This window comes from Chelonoidis abingdonii, chromosome 1, assembly GCF_003597395.2.
Source record: "Chelonoidis abingdonii isolate Lonesome George chromosome 1, CheloAbing_2.0, whole genome shotgun sequence".
NCBI classification, from domain to species: domain Eukaryota; kingdom Metazoa; phylum Chordata; order Testudines; family Testudinidae; genus Chelonoidis; species Chelonoidis abingdonii.
Genome location: NC_133769.1, coordinates 313,268,279 through 313,281,736, shown reverse-complemented (window position 1 = coordinate 313,281,736; position 13,458 = coordinate 313,268,279). Strand labels below are relative to the sequence as shown.

General features: G+C 47.8%; 1 protein-coding gene across 3 annotated transcripts in view; it reads left to right on the top strand.

Moving 5' to 3' along the window:
• Positions 1 to 13,458, top strand: part of ESD (esterase D) — a 35,174-nt gene that overhangs the window by 15,986 nt on the left and 5,730 nt on the right. For all 3 annotated transcript variants that reach the window (XM_032762987.2, XM_032762984.2, XM_075061597.1), the window contains 2 exons: positions 12,418 to 12,542; positions 13,273 to 13,392. In XM_032762987.2, coding sequence (XP_032618878.1) covers positions 12,418 to 12,542; positions 13,273 to 13,392 — 245 coding nt within the window. The remainder of the gene's footprint in view (positions 1 to 12,417; positions 12,543 to 13,272; positions 13,393 to 13,458) is intronic.

Below are 13,458 nucleotides of genomic sequence, written 5' to 3'. Positions count from 1 at the left end.
GGGTGCTGCTTCCTGTGTATGCGTAGTGACCAGCGCTTATGCAGCGTGCTGTCATCAGTGTTGTGGTACTGGTAGGAGGGCAGGAGGTTCAGGAGCAGAAAAACCAGCAGCAAAACAAGCAGATTGCAAAACGGGGGGATGCACCGAGGGAGTAAACGGAGCGCATACGAGAACCAAAGGAGGCGTGAGGTGGCGGGACGGCGGAATGTGGAAGCGGGAGCGGATGTGGCGAGTGGAGGTGGCGGCCCCAGCGTGGGGATAGACGGGGAGCAGGGCGGGAGGAACGGCAGGATGGAGGGCAGCGCTCAGTAGCCAATGGAGAGGGAGACAGATGGAGGCAGCCATTGGGCAGGCCGAGGTAAACAGAAAACACACGGCCGAGGGAGGGAGAGACGAGAAGGAGAGCCCAGAGGTGGAATTGCTGGAGTGGCCAGCGGCATGCGGACAGAGGGGAAGCAAGGCAGGGGGCGCGCCCCACGGGCGGGGTCACAAACACGGTCAGGCCACACAGAGACACACACATGAGAAGAGAAAGGCGGGAAACCACAAACAGGAAAGAAGAAAACGGGGCAGTGGATCGAATGAAAAGCGTGCGGGCCGAGCCCAACGCCACCCCAGCCGAAGCAAAAAGCCAGCCCTAAAGGCGTGCGACAGACAAAAGACCACCTCAATCCACAAAAGGAATCAAGCCAAGAATAGCGAAGCAAACCAGCTAAGAGACACCCCCGCCAACACAAGAAGAATCAAAGCAAACCAGCCACCGCCCAGCCACCAAGCGGTTTCATTCCCTGTGGACCTCCACCATGATGATCGAACCTATCTACCCAAGGCATTCTCTTTCTCCAGCCTTCTCGGTCTCGGCCTTAGCACTCCACTGCCCCTGAGGCTAGCACGCGAAAAAAGCACGATAGACAGAGAACGGAAGGAAATCAGCGGCGGCTACTAGCGGCCACAGAGGAAGCCTCTGCGCGAATGACGAAGACCGCAGACGCGGGACAGTATGTTGCCGCAGCTCCGTGCCGGGGAAGACGCGCGGGCTTGCTCCGCTGCGGCACTGAGGGCTCAAGTGGGGTCCGAGCGAGCTCTGGGCTCTGAAGTGACTCCGAGGGACCAGGCCTGCTAACTTATGCTGCGTGACACCCACACGCGGTGTCTCAAGCGATCTGTGGGGTCACTTCCAGCTCCCGCTAAGGTGCCCCGTCCAGTGCGACCGTTGCGAGGGGGCCGGCGGCTGTGAGGATCACTCCAGCAGACACGACAGGAGGCCGGCTGCCCCCCAACCAGCCATGTGACCCTAAGATGGGCTGAGCACGCGCGCAGCCCCACCGCCCAGCACGCTGGAGCACGCCACCAGGCCTGACTTATGTCTCCATCCCAGTTTCGGTCTCGGGGTGTTACTACCGCCAACGCTAGGCGCTGCCACCATCTTACGGAGCAGGCTGCAACAGTCCGCCTCTATATATCTAGCAGGGCAACCCACAGCCGAGCAGCGCAGGGAGGGCTGCCAGCAGAGGCCTGAAGGGGGAATTGAGTTCCGGTGGGCGTCAGAGTCCATAGATGCTCCCGTGCCCGCCACCACCAGAACCCATGTCTTGCATCCGCCCGCTGGGGAGGGCATCACTCGCGCAGGACGAAGTGAATAGGAATGTTACTCACATTGTCTCTCTGAATTGGATGGTGGCCTCAGTTTCCCCCTCTGTCGATCACGACTCGCATAGCTTAGAAAGATAGCAAGATAGCAGGGGCCGCACCCCTCAGAAGGGCAGGCGAGGTCATGGACCGACGGTCCTGCAGAGTAAGACGTGGCGGACACCTGCTGCCAGCCGGGAGGTGTAACTGACCGGACCACCCTGCACTGCAAGGTACAGCCAGACGTGCTGGAGAACAGACCAGGTGCACGTGCTGGCCCGGAAAGAGACACAAAGACCGGGGGCAACTGGAAAGGGGTCAGTCTCCTGGACTGGGGGAGAGCCCTGGGCTCTGCGCCCCCCACCCCAATGCACTATGATGCAAGATGCTCCTGGTGGGTGCTAACCAGCCCTGTCCTACGCTTTTCTGTGATCAGTGGCCACTGGTTGCTCTGCTCCTGGGGAACTGGTGAATTTTCTCTGTGATTTTTTTTCCCAGCACCTGGTCTGGGCCTTAACCCCGCCGTCGCCGCACGGTACTGAAAAAGCCACAACAGGACCCATGCACCGAACCCCCCCGCCCCAGCCACGAGCCCCGCTTTACTCAAGATAGTGCTTACAGACAATGGAGACATAGCAGGCAGCACACTACCACGTGGATGCCCTGCAGTCCTCCATCCCAAAAATCAGCACATTGATCTGCCCCATGTTTCGCTTCCAAAACACCTTGTTCTCCAGCATCCTGGTGCTTCAACCACCAAACAACCACAACTGCCCCCAACACAAACAGTACGTTCACCTCACAGCCACTCGATAAAACTACGACGCAAGTTACCAATCGCACTCAACGACCCAATCACGAACTAGCAGCATTAGTAAGCCACAGAATCGATAGCAGCAAGCGGATGCCCCAAAGTGCACGAGCAGGCGCATGCCTCACAAGTGCAAGCCATGCAGGCAGGTGCATGAGCCCGTCAAGAAAGGACATATTCAAACCTGATGAGTCGTAATGCTAATCACCGTACCCCTTCCTCGTTATTTATGCTATTGTATTTTTAATAAAGGATTTCTTGGTCTTTTCTTATATCACTTGTTGATTATTTACAGAAACCTGTAAAGTCTACTACAAGTAAAAAAATAGGAGACTCGCAAATCAAGGACCATCTGCAAGCGTCAACTGCTTGTGAGCAATGCTCTTAACTGCAGTGGAAGGCACCCAGATTAACTGTTGGCCTGCAGCTCAAAGTGCTCACTTGTAAGGCATCCCTATATCCTTGAAGCACGTAGCTGGGCCTCTCTAATTGCCCTGCTTCTGTGGCTGGAGCAAAATCAGCTCTCAGGGACCCTTTGAACTCGAGAGCAGTATCGTCTACTGAAGGTTTTCACCTTCCTTCACAAATATTATGGAGGATTACAGCACGCCGCAGGTTTTATAATCGCGTGGCTGCTGCTCTACCAACAGTGTAGCGTCCCGTAGAGACTTCTCCATCCTTCCCCTTCAAACGCCAAAAGCACACTACCACAGTCATTCTTGCACTCGGCTCAGCCTGTAAGTTGAACACCAGTCCTTGTACCTGTCAAGCTTCCGGTGTATATGGTTTCATGAGCCAAGGCGTATTACGGGGTAAGCGAGGTCTCCAAGATCACAGATGGGGCAATTTCGACGTCCCCAACTTGAATCTTACTGTTCTGGGGAAAAAGTCCCGCCTGCAGCTTCCTTGGAACCAGGCCACTGCTCCCGAAAGATGGCAGTGCATAACTGCAGCCCTTCCAGGCCATCGCATGTGTAAATGTCAGTTCTGAAACTGCCCACGGTTGTCTACCAAGCCGCCTGGAGAAACATTAGAGAAATACCCCTTACCCGATTAATGAGTACTCGGATGACCAGGGCGGCGGTGCCAGGATTAGAAGTAATGTTGTCCCATCTACTTGCCCTCCACAGCTATAGGGCAAACACCCCATTTGGGCAAAGCCATCCACAAATGTCCTGCAACATCTCCCCAGATGGTCACCGGATTCGATAATCCTGAACAGTTGCGAACTTAATGGACCCTTGCAATTACTCGCGATCACCACCTTTCCAAATATCCGGTCGGACTTTCCTCACTCCTAAACCCTGGATTTGCGAACGGACCGGATCGGATAGAGCTGTCTGGGAGTTGCAGCTTCCAGACCTGCAATAGCCACCCGCTTCTCACTGACAGGGCAGCTACTCAGTCTGCGGTCTCCGATGCCGCGCCGCAGGTTGGAGGACGACCGCTCAGACAGCACGGTCGCCAGGAAAGAGTGGCTTTTTTAGGCATCCTAAATGTTCGCAGCCAGCTGCGCTCATATCTAGACGTTGCAGGACTGACTGTGTCCCACCACGTCCCCAAAAAAGTACTTGTCTTCCCGAGCCCAAAGCGGCGTTCCACGCTGCAGAGCACGTCCGTTACTGCCACAAGATCAAATTCAGCTGTCAAGCAGTGTCAGCAGGCACTCTATTTCATCTTTCTGAGCTCTCACTTCACCTGAGCATAAGGAAATAGATCAATCCTGCCAACGATTGATCGCAACATATCCCTCATCTCAGCAACATCCAAGGCAAGCCTCGGGCTCCTTCGTTCTGAAAATTCATCAACGCGCAGATGGTAGACCAATGCGGCTAACAACGGCACTGAACAAGGGAATGCGATTGCAGGCCACGGGTTGTACATTGGAACAGGTAAGCGGAATGACCGCACCCTTCGTCCCCTTCCCACACCCCCAGCCAGCAAATTGGGACGACGGTGCTCTGTGGATTAGACTGGCCCGACCAACTTATGTGCACTTCGACAACACGTGCTGCAACTGTGCATGTGTGACGACACTTGCAGCGCGCTGCCATACACAGCGTACCGACCCACAGCCATTGTAACGGCCCAGCGCTGCAAAACTGTAAGTGTAGACAAGCCCTTAGCAGTATTAGACACTTATCACCTCCTATACACTAGTGGTCAGTGTCTATTAGCACCTTGATCTCACACTTCGCAAGATGAACAGACCAGTCACGCGTGAGGGTAGTCAGCGATTGCAATGCCTTAGCAGAATAGTCGCTACCACTTAAAAAGCTGCCAGCCTATGCGGGCTGCAACTCGCGCTGTATGCAGCGCGTGAGACTGTCTACAACCATGGATAGTCCTCGCTCTCTCACAAAGGTGGCCTTGTAGCGAGATTCCAGCTCAGGCTACGACGCATGATGCAGCGCTGGGTTCATCAGGCCCTTGTGGACAACTCACCATTGCGTTTTATATTTGGCCTCGACAAGGGCGTACTCATGACACCACGCGACTTTATCCCCAAGCATTCCCTCTAACAAGCCTCTCTCTAGAGTCATCACTGCTTGACACTCCCACTGCTCCCTTGGGCTACACGAGCCTGGAGTAGGAGGGGGGGTGTAGATCGAACCGAGAGGAGGGTCTGCTTCCGGTGTAAGCGAGACCAGCGTGGTGATGCAGCGCTGGATCAGACAGGTGTGGAACTCATACCAGCGTTTTTCTTGGCCTCCAGGGTATTAGGACTTATCCCAGCATCCTTTTCAGCCTCTCTGGTCAGGCTTAGCACTCCACTGCCCTGGCTCAGAGCTGGAGAGGAGGGAGGCGGGGCTTGCCGGAGCTCCAGCCGGGAGAGCGGGGTTTGCCGCAGCTCCGGCCGGAGAGGCGGGGCTTGCTGCAGCTCCGGACTGGGGCTCAAGTGGGGTCCGAGCGAGCTCTGGGCTCTGAAGTGACCCGAGGGACCAGGCTCGTAACTTTTGCTCCGTGACACCACCGCGGTGTCCTCAGAGCGCTGGCTGGGTCACTCAAGTCTCCCCTAGGTCCCCGTCCAGCTGGACTCGTTGCAGGGGGCCGGCGGCTCTGAGGATCACTCCCAGCAGCGGAAGGAGGCCGGGGGGCCCCCCAACAAGCCAGTGTGACCCTAAGGGGGCTTGACGCGCTGCAGCCCCACCCCCAGAGCTGGAGCACGCCACCAGGCCTGTCTGTCTCCATCCAGTTTGGGTTCGGGGGTGTCTCCCCACGCTAGGGCTGCCCGGTGCTTGGGCGGCTGACAGTCCCTCTTTTCTCAGCCGGCAACCCACAGCCGGAGCGCCAGGGGGGCTGCCAGCAGGGCTGGGGGTTGAGGTCCGGTGGGGCAGAGTCCTCAGTGCTCCCGTGCCCAGCAAACACCCAGTGTCTTGCTTCCGCCCCTGGGGAGGCATCACTCCCAGACGAAGTGGGAATGTTCTCACATTGTCTCTGAATTGGTGTGTGCCTCAGTTCCCCCTCTGTGCGACTCGATAGCTGGTGATGCAGGATAAGGTGCAGCGACCCCTACAAGGGCAGGGGTGATGGCCGACGGTCTGCAGAGAACGGCCGACACCGCTGAGCCGGGAGGGTGGTAACTGACGGGCCCCCTGCACTGCAAGGATCAGCCAGACGTGCTGGAGAACAGACCAGGTGCCGCTGCTGGCCCGGAAAGAGACAAAAGCCGGGGGCAACTGGAAAGGGGTCAGTCTCCTGGACTCGGGGAAGGCCCTGGGCTCTGCCCCCCACCCCAATGCACTTTGCTGAGTGTCCCTGGTGGGTGCTAACACAGCCCTGTCCTACGCTTTTCTGTGATCAGTGGCCACTGGGTTCTCTGCTCCTGGGGAACTGGTGAATTTTCTCTGTGATTTTTTTTCCCAGCACCTGGTCTGCCTTACCCCCTGCCGCAGGTACTTGAAAAAGCCTACGCAGCAGGACCTTTTTTTTTTTTTTTTTTTTTTTTTTTTTTCTGTGTTTTTTTTTTTTTTTTTTTTTTTTTTGCCGGTACCACCCACCACAAGTCTCCCCACACACACCCGTTTAGCCTGCTTCCGTGTTCATAGATAGTGTTAGACAATGGTAGACATGCAGGGCAGACACACTACCGTGGATCAGTCCATCCCAGATAACCAGCATCAATTGTGGCCCCAATGTTATGCCTTCAACACCTTCTCCAGCATCTGGTGCTTACCACTCAACCAACTGCCTCCCAAACACCAGTACGTTCACCTCACAGCCTGATAACACGACTGCTTTACCATGGCATCAACGACATACACTCATGCAGCATTTTAAATCCCAAGTGCAGCAAGCACAGGTCAGATGCCCCAAGTGCAGAGCAGGCAGTGCCCCAAGTGCAGCATGCAGGCAGTGCAAGAGCTCTCAAGGAAAGACATATTCAAACCTTGTGAGGTGTAAATGCTAATCCCGTACCCCCTCGCTGTTTTATGTATTGTATTTTTAATAACGGATTTCTTGTCTTTTTATTCACTTGTTTGATATTACAAGAACTGTAACATCACTACAAGTAAAAAAATCGGAAACTGCAAATCAATGGAACACTGCAAGTAATGCTGTGAGGCATGCTCTTAAACTGCAGTGGAGGCACCCAGCATTTACTTGTTTGGCCTCAGCTCAAAGTGCTCCTTTAAGGATCCCTTATCCTTGAAGCATGTGCTCTGGCCTCTCTATTAGCTGCCTTGGCTGGGCAAAATTCAGCCTCCAGGCTGTAAACCTCGGAGCCCATTCGTCACTGAAGGGTTTTCCCCTTCCCTTGCACAAATAGTTATGGAGGATACAGCACGGCGGTTATAATCGCGTGGGCATCTGCTTTCCAAACAGTGTAGCTTCCGTAGAGACTTCTTCCATCCTCTCTGTCAATGACGGCCAGAAAGCACCACTACCACAACAGTCATCCTCTGCAAAACCGGCAGCCTGTACTTTGACCAGTCCGTTGCTACCTGTCAAGCTTCCTGTTATGGTTTCATGAACAGAAGGCATAACCGTACGAGGTTCTCAAGGATCAACAACAGCGCTGCAACTGGTGCAAGTGTGGACACACTGCAGCGCTGGTCGCTGTCAGTGTGGACACACTGCAGCGCTGGCCGTACACAGCTGTACAACCACAGCTGTAACGGCCAGCGCTGCAAAACTGTAAGTGTAGACAAAGCCTAAGAAATGGAGTTAGGAGTCAGGGCCCTGTTTTTCCAAGCACTATGTAAACAAACATAATCAAGACAGTCTCTGCCCTAGAGAGCTCATTATCTAAGATTTGGACAAAATGCAACAGCTGAATAAACTTAGAAGCCAAGAAGAGAGGGAGAATCAAGTTATAGTAGTGTGATAGTGCAGCTTACCTTATTGTTATCAGATTTGTCCAGTCCCTCAATTTCCCCTCTTGGTGTTTTAGCCCTCCAGCTGAATGAAAAACTCTTTCATGGTAAACAGAAATAAACAGGAAAACTCAAAACATGGTTTTAAAGCTCTTCGTGAGGATATAAGTGAACATTTGTTCCCTTTACTGCAGGCATTTGCCCCTCTTGATGGAATGTCTCAAACAGTCTTTGTTCATCTCCATTGAGGTTTCTTCCCAGGCTGCTTTTCCATGTTTTTTCTTTAAGCCCTTTCCTTTAGCAAGATTATCATGCTTGTCCTTCCCTAGTTTCTTCCTTAACAGAAAGATTCACAGCAAGTCCTACCATCTGTCTCAGACAGAGGCAACGAACCCTTTTATACCCAATATACGTGATTTACTGCCTACACTTCCCATGATTCCTGGGCTACAAGTTCCAGAAATCCCTCAGTTTTTGGCAGAGTCTGCGTCACAGGTGTGAGCTAAACTTTGATCCTCTTAAAAGCCCCTGGCTCAGCCTGTGATAAGCAAGAAGGTGTGTACTCATAAATTGTTCTAACAGTTGTGTCAAATTAGGTAAGAGTTTACAATTCCATATGGGAGCAAAAAAGTCCCTTGTAATTCTGGTTTTAGTAAATAGGGGCATGTTAGCAAGGAAGAAAGTAATGGTCCCTGTGCTAGTGGCACCTTAAATACTATGTTCAGTTCTCAGCGGACCAAATTCAGTGATGAATCCTGGTCACATGAATCCTGCCACCATGCCACCTGGAGGCACATTGCGCATATACTAAAGAAGAAGAGTTCAGGGACCCGCTATTAAGGACATAAGAACGGCCATACTGGGTCAGACCAAAAGTTCATCTAGCCCAGTATCCTGTTTTCTGACAGTGGCCAATGCCAGTTGTCCCAGAGGGAATGAACAGAACAGATAATCAATCACCAAGTGATTCATCTCCTGTTGCCCATTCCCAGCTTCTGGCAAACGGAGGCTAGGGACACCATCCCTGTCCATCCTAGCTAATAGCCATTGATGGACCTATCCTCCATGAACTTACCTAGTTCTTTCTTGAACACTGTTTTAGTCTTGGCCTTCACAACATTCTCTGGCAAGGAGTCCCACAGATTGGCTATGTGTTGTGTGGAAAAAATACTTCATTTTGTTTGTTTTAAACCTGCTGCCTATTAATTTCATTTGGTGACCTCCTAGCTCTTGTGTTATGAGGAGTAAATAACACTTCCTTATTTACTTTCTCCACATCAGTCATGATTTGATAGACCTCCTATTATATGCCCCCTTAGTCATCTCTTTTCCCGGTCTTATTAATCTCTCCTTTTATGGCAGCTGTTCCACATCCCTAATCATTTTTGTTACCCTTTTCTGAACCTTTACCAATTCCAATATATCTTTTTTGAGATGGGGCGACCATATCTACACGCAATATTCAAGATGTGGGTGTACCATGGATTTATGTAGAGGCAATATGATATTTTCTGTCTTATTATCTAGTCCTTTCTTAATGATTCCTAACATACTGTTCATTTATTTTGACCGCTGCTGCACATTGAGTGGATGTTTTCAGAGAACTATCCACAATGACTCCAAGATCTCCTTCTTGAGTGGGAACAGCCAGTTTAGACCCCATCATTTTATATGTATAGTTGGGATTGTTTTCCAATGTGCATTACTTTGCATTTATCCACATTGAATTTCATCTGCCATTTTGTTGCCCAATCACCCAGTTTTGAGAGAGCCTTTTTTAGCTCTTCACAATCTGCCTAGGACTTAACTATCTTGAGCAATTTTGTATAATCTGCAAATTTTGCCACCTCACTGTTTACCCCTTTTTCCAGATCATTTATGAATGTTGAATAGGATTGGACCCAGTACAGACCCCTGGGGAATACTACTATTTACCTCTTTCCATTCTGAAAACCTCAAAGAATTCTAGTAGATTGATGAAGCATGATTTCCCTTTACAAAACCATGTTGACTCTTCCCCAATAAATTATGTTTATCTGTGTGTCTGACATTTTTGTTCTTTACTATAGTTTCAACCAGTTTGCTTGATACTGAAGTCAGGCTTACTGTCCTGTAATTGCCGGGATCACCTCTGGAGCCCTTTTTAAAAATTGGCATCACATTAGCTACCCTCCAGTCATGTGGTACAGAAGCTGATTTAAATGATAGGTTACAGATTACAGTTAGTAGTTCTGCAATTTCACATCTGAGTTCCTTTAGAACTTTTGGGTGAACATCATCTGGTCCTGATGACTTATTACTGTATACAGGGTGTACTCAGACTTGCGACACAATTTGTTCCTCAGAATTGCATTATAAATCAAAACCACTTTTCCCATAGGAATCAATGGTATGAACGGGGAATTGGTTCCCGAACCAAATCTTGTTACACTATTTTCATCACAGTAACCTAGAATTTTGTGCTAAATGAATTATAGATGACTAATGTTGGAACATCAATGTATTTACTGTACACTGTATTTTGTAAACAGCATTCAAATAAACATATAAACTCACATATGCTGCTCAGAATGCCGGCAACACAGGCTCAAAAAGCCAGGGAGAATGGCACACATGCTGAGCCACAGCCAATCACTGTTCAAGCTTTCTGTTTGGCTTTGGCTGAGTCTGGGACCAAATCAAAAACAAGCGGCAGCCCTATCAGGCAGCAAGCTACCCTGCTGCCTCAAAGCCAATCAGAAGTCTCCCTTTTCAGTTCTGGGCCAGTATAATACAACCAGGAAGTGATTTCAAGCGAACTTTATGCAATTCAAGCATCATAGGGGCGAAACGGGCAGTCAGTTGAAAAGCATTGTAAGTGGCCTCTGATGTAAGCCAGGTGTCATAACTCTGAGGACTCCCTGTAGTTTATGAATTTGTTCCAAAACCTCCTCTAATGGTATCTCAATCTGGGACAGTTCCTCAGATTTGTCACCTATAAAGAATGGCTTAGGTTTGGGAATCTCCCTCACATCCTCCTTTAGCATCTCGATTGTCCAGAGGTCCCACTGGTTGTTTAGCAGGCTTCCTGTTTCTGATGTACTTAATTTTTTTTTGCTATTATTTTTTGAGTTTTTGGCTAGCTGTTCTTCAGATTCTTTTTTGGCCTTCTTAATTCTGTGTTTACATTTCATTTGCCAGAGTTTATGCTCCTTTCTATTTTCCTTACTAGGTTTTAACTTCCACTTTTTAAAGGATGCCTTTTTGCCTCTTACTGCTTCTTTTACTTTGTTGTTTAGCCATGGTGGCTCTTTTTTGCTTTTCTTACTATGTTTTTTATTTTGGGGCATACATTTAAGGTGAGCCTCTATGATAATGTATTTAAAAAGTTTTTGTGTAGCTTGCAGGGATTTTCCTTTTGGTGCTGTGCCTCCTCATTTTGTATAATTCCCCTTTCTGAAACTAAATGCTAGAGTGTTGGGCTGCTGTGGTGTTTTCCCTGCCACGGGGAAGTTAAATTTAATTATATTATGGTCACTATTACCAAGTGGTCCAGCTATATTCACCTCTTGGACCAGATCCTGTGCTCCACTAGGACTAAATGAAGATTTGCCTCTTCTCTCGTTCCAGGACTAGCTTCTCCAAGAAGCAGTCATTTAAGATGTCAAGAAACTTTATCTCTGCATCCCGTCCTGAGGTGACATGTACGCAGTAAATATGGGGATAGTTGAAATCCTGCATTATTATTGAGTTTTATTTTAATAGGCTCTTTAATCTCCCTGAGCACTTCACAGTCACTATTACCATCCAGGTCAGGTGGTTAGTAATATATCCCTACTGCTATATTCTTATTTCTAGAGCATGGAATTACTATCCATAAAGATTCTATCGTACTGTTTGGTTCATTTAAGACTTTTACTTCATTTGATTCTATTGTCAAATCATGGGCAAACTGAAGAGGGATAAGAGATGGCTGGGTGGATTGAATTTAAGGGAAAAATATAAAAATTAAGTACCAACAGTATAGCCTTGGTGAAGAAGGATGTCTACAGTTATTCAAAAGAGGACTGACTTAGGTTTTATACAGGGTTCTAATTTATTATTGACATGAAACAGAGAAAAGGTGAATTCAGAATTAATATACAGAAGATGTTCCTGATGGGGAGATTTACTAGACTGGAAACTTCCAGGGGAAGAAGTGGAACATATAATTTGAATAATTCAAAACTAGACTGGACAGAGCGATCAAAAACATATGGTAGTATAGGGTATCTTGTATAGGCAGGAGAATAGGCTGGATTTTCTGTTTCTAACATGTCCCTGATTTATTTGATAAGAAATTCATAGTGTAGTAAGATTCAGTTAAATTAATATCTGATCGTACATCAGAGACAAATTTTGGGATTGAAGGGATGAAGAAAAGTGAAAATTAAGAAAACTTTGCACTTTCTACTTGTGAATCTCACAGTGTTTTGAGGGTTAATTCATTAATATTTCAAAAATGCTTTATCTCTACTTAAACATCATCCTCATTCTACGGTTTTTGGGAAACTGAGGCACAGAGGTTAAATTTATCCGTGTCCATCTAGAAGGGTGTGGCTTATCATGGAAAAGAACACCCTAACATTAAACATCTGATAAAGATTGGACAATAAACTCAGAATCACTTTTCCATGATAGGTGGCTGCAATATTGAAGGAGAAGATGAGAGCTGGGATTTCGGCACAGGTGCTGGTTTTTATGTAGACGCCACTGAGGAACCATGGAAAACCAACTATAGAATGTACTCATACATAAAGGATGAGGTGACTTTTTTTCCCAATGAAATTAATGTTGCTCAATGTATTAAATTCAATCATTGTTTTGCCTTGACTAGAGGGACTGATCTCCTCTTAATTGGACTATTGTAGTGAGATGGCCGCTTATCATGCATATCAAAGTTGGACCATTTTCATCAGCAGTCAGATGTCGTCATTTTCAAAATAGAATGCTTGAGCAAATCTATTAAGATGATGATTAACAATACAGAGAAGTCTGTTAATTTGCAGCATGAGTGGTCCAGATTTAAAACTAATGTTGACAGGGACATGAAGTACAAAAGGCCTCTCCAGAATATGTTGTCATTTTGCTCATTTTGTGAGAACATATTTAGAGATGTAGTTAAAATGAGAACAGGGTTATAATGAAACCTCAATCTTGTTATACATGTACATTTATATAAATGTATTGTAATATGTCTAGAAGATTAACATCTTGTAGACCATGAAATGTCTACAGATGTTTGATGTGTCCTTTTGTCTTAAGTGTTGTTCAGTAGTTGAGATTGTTTTGTACTTGTGGTTAATTTAACAGTTGAGGTCACAGTCTGAAAACGAATTTGTACATTTAATCTCACAATAATTTTATCTGGATTAAAACACAGTAGTAGATCACATTAAGTTGTGTGACTCCCGAAGTCTAAATATATTAAAGTCTTCCTTTTTTTTTTTTTTTTTTTTTTTTTACTTGTTTTTTGTCACACTTGATTTTTTTCAGCTGCCTAAATTAATAAAAGCCAATTTCCCAGCTGACTCAGAAAGGATGTCTATTTTTGGGCACTCAATGGGGGGTCATGGAGCTCTTATCCTTGCTTTGAAGAATCCTGGAAAATACAAAGTAAGTTATTAAGTTTTATACAGTCTTCTAGAGAAAAAACAACATTTAGAAATCAAATTCAAGTTA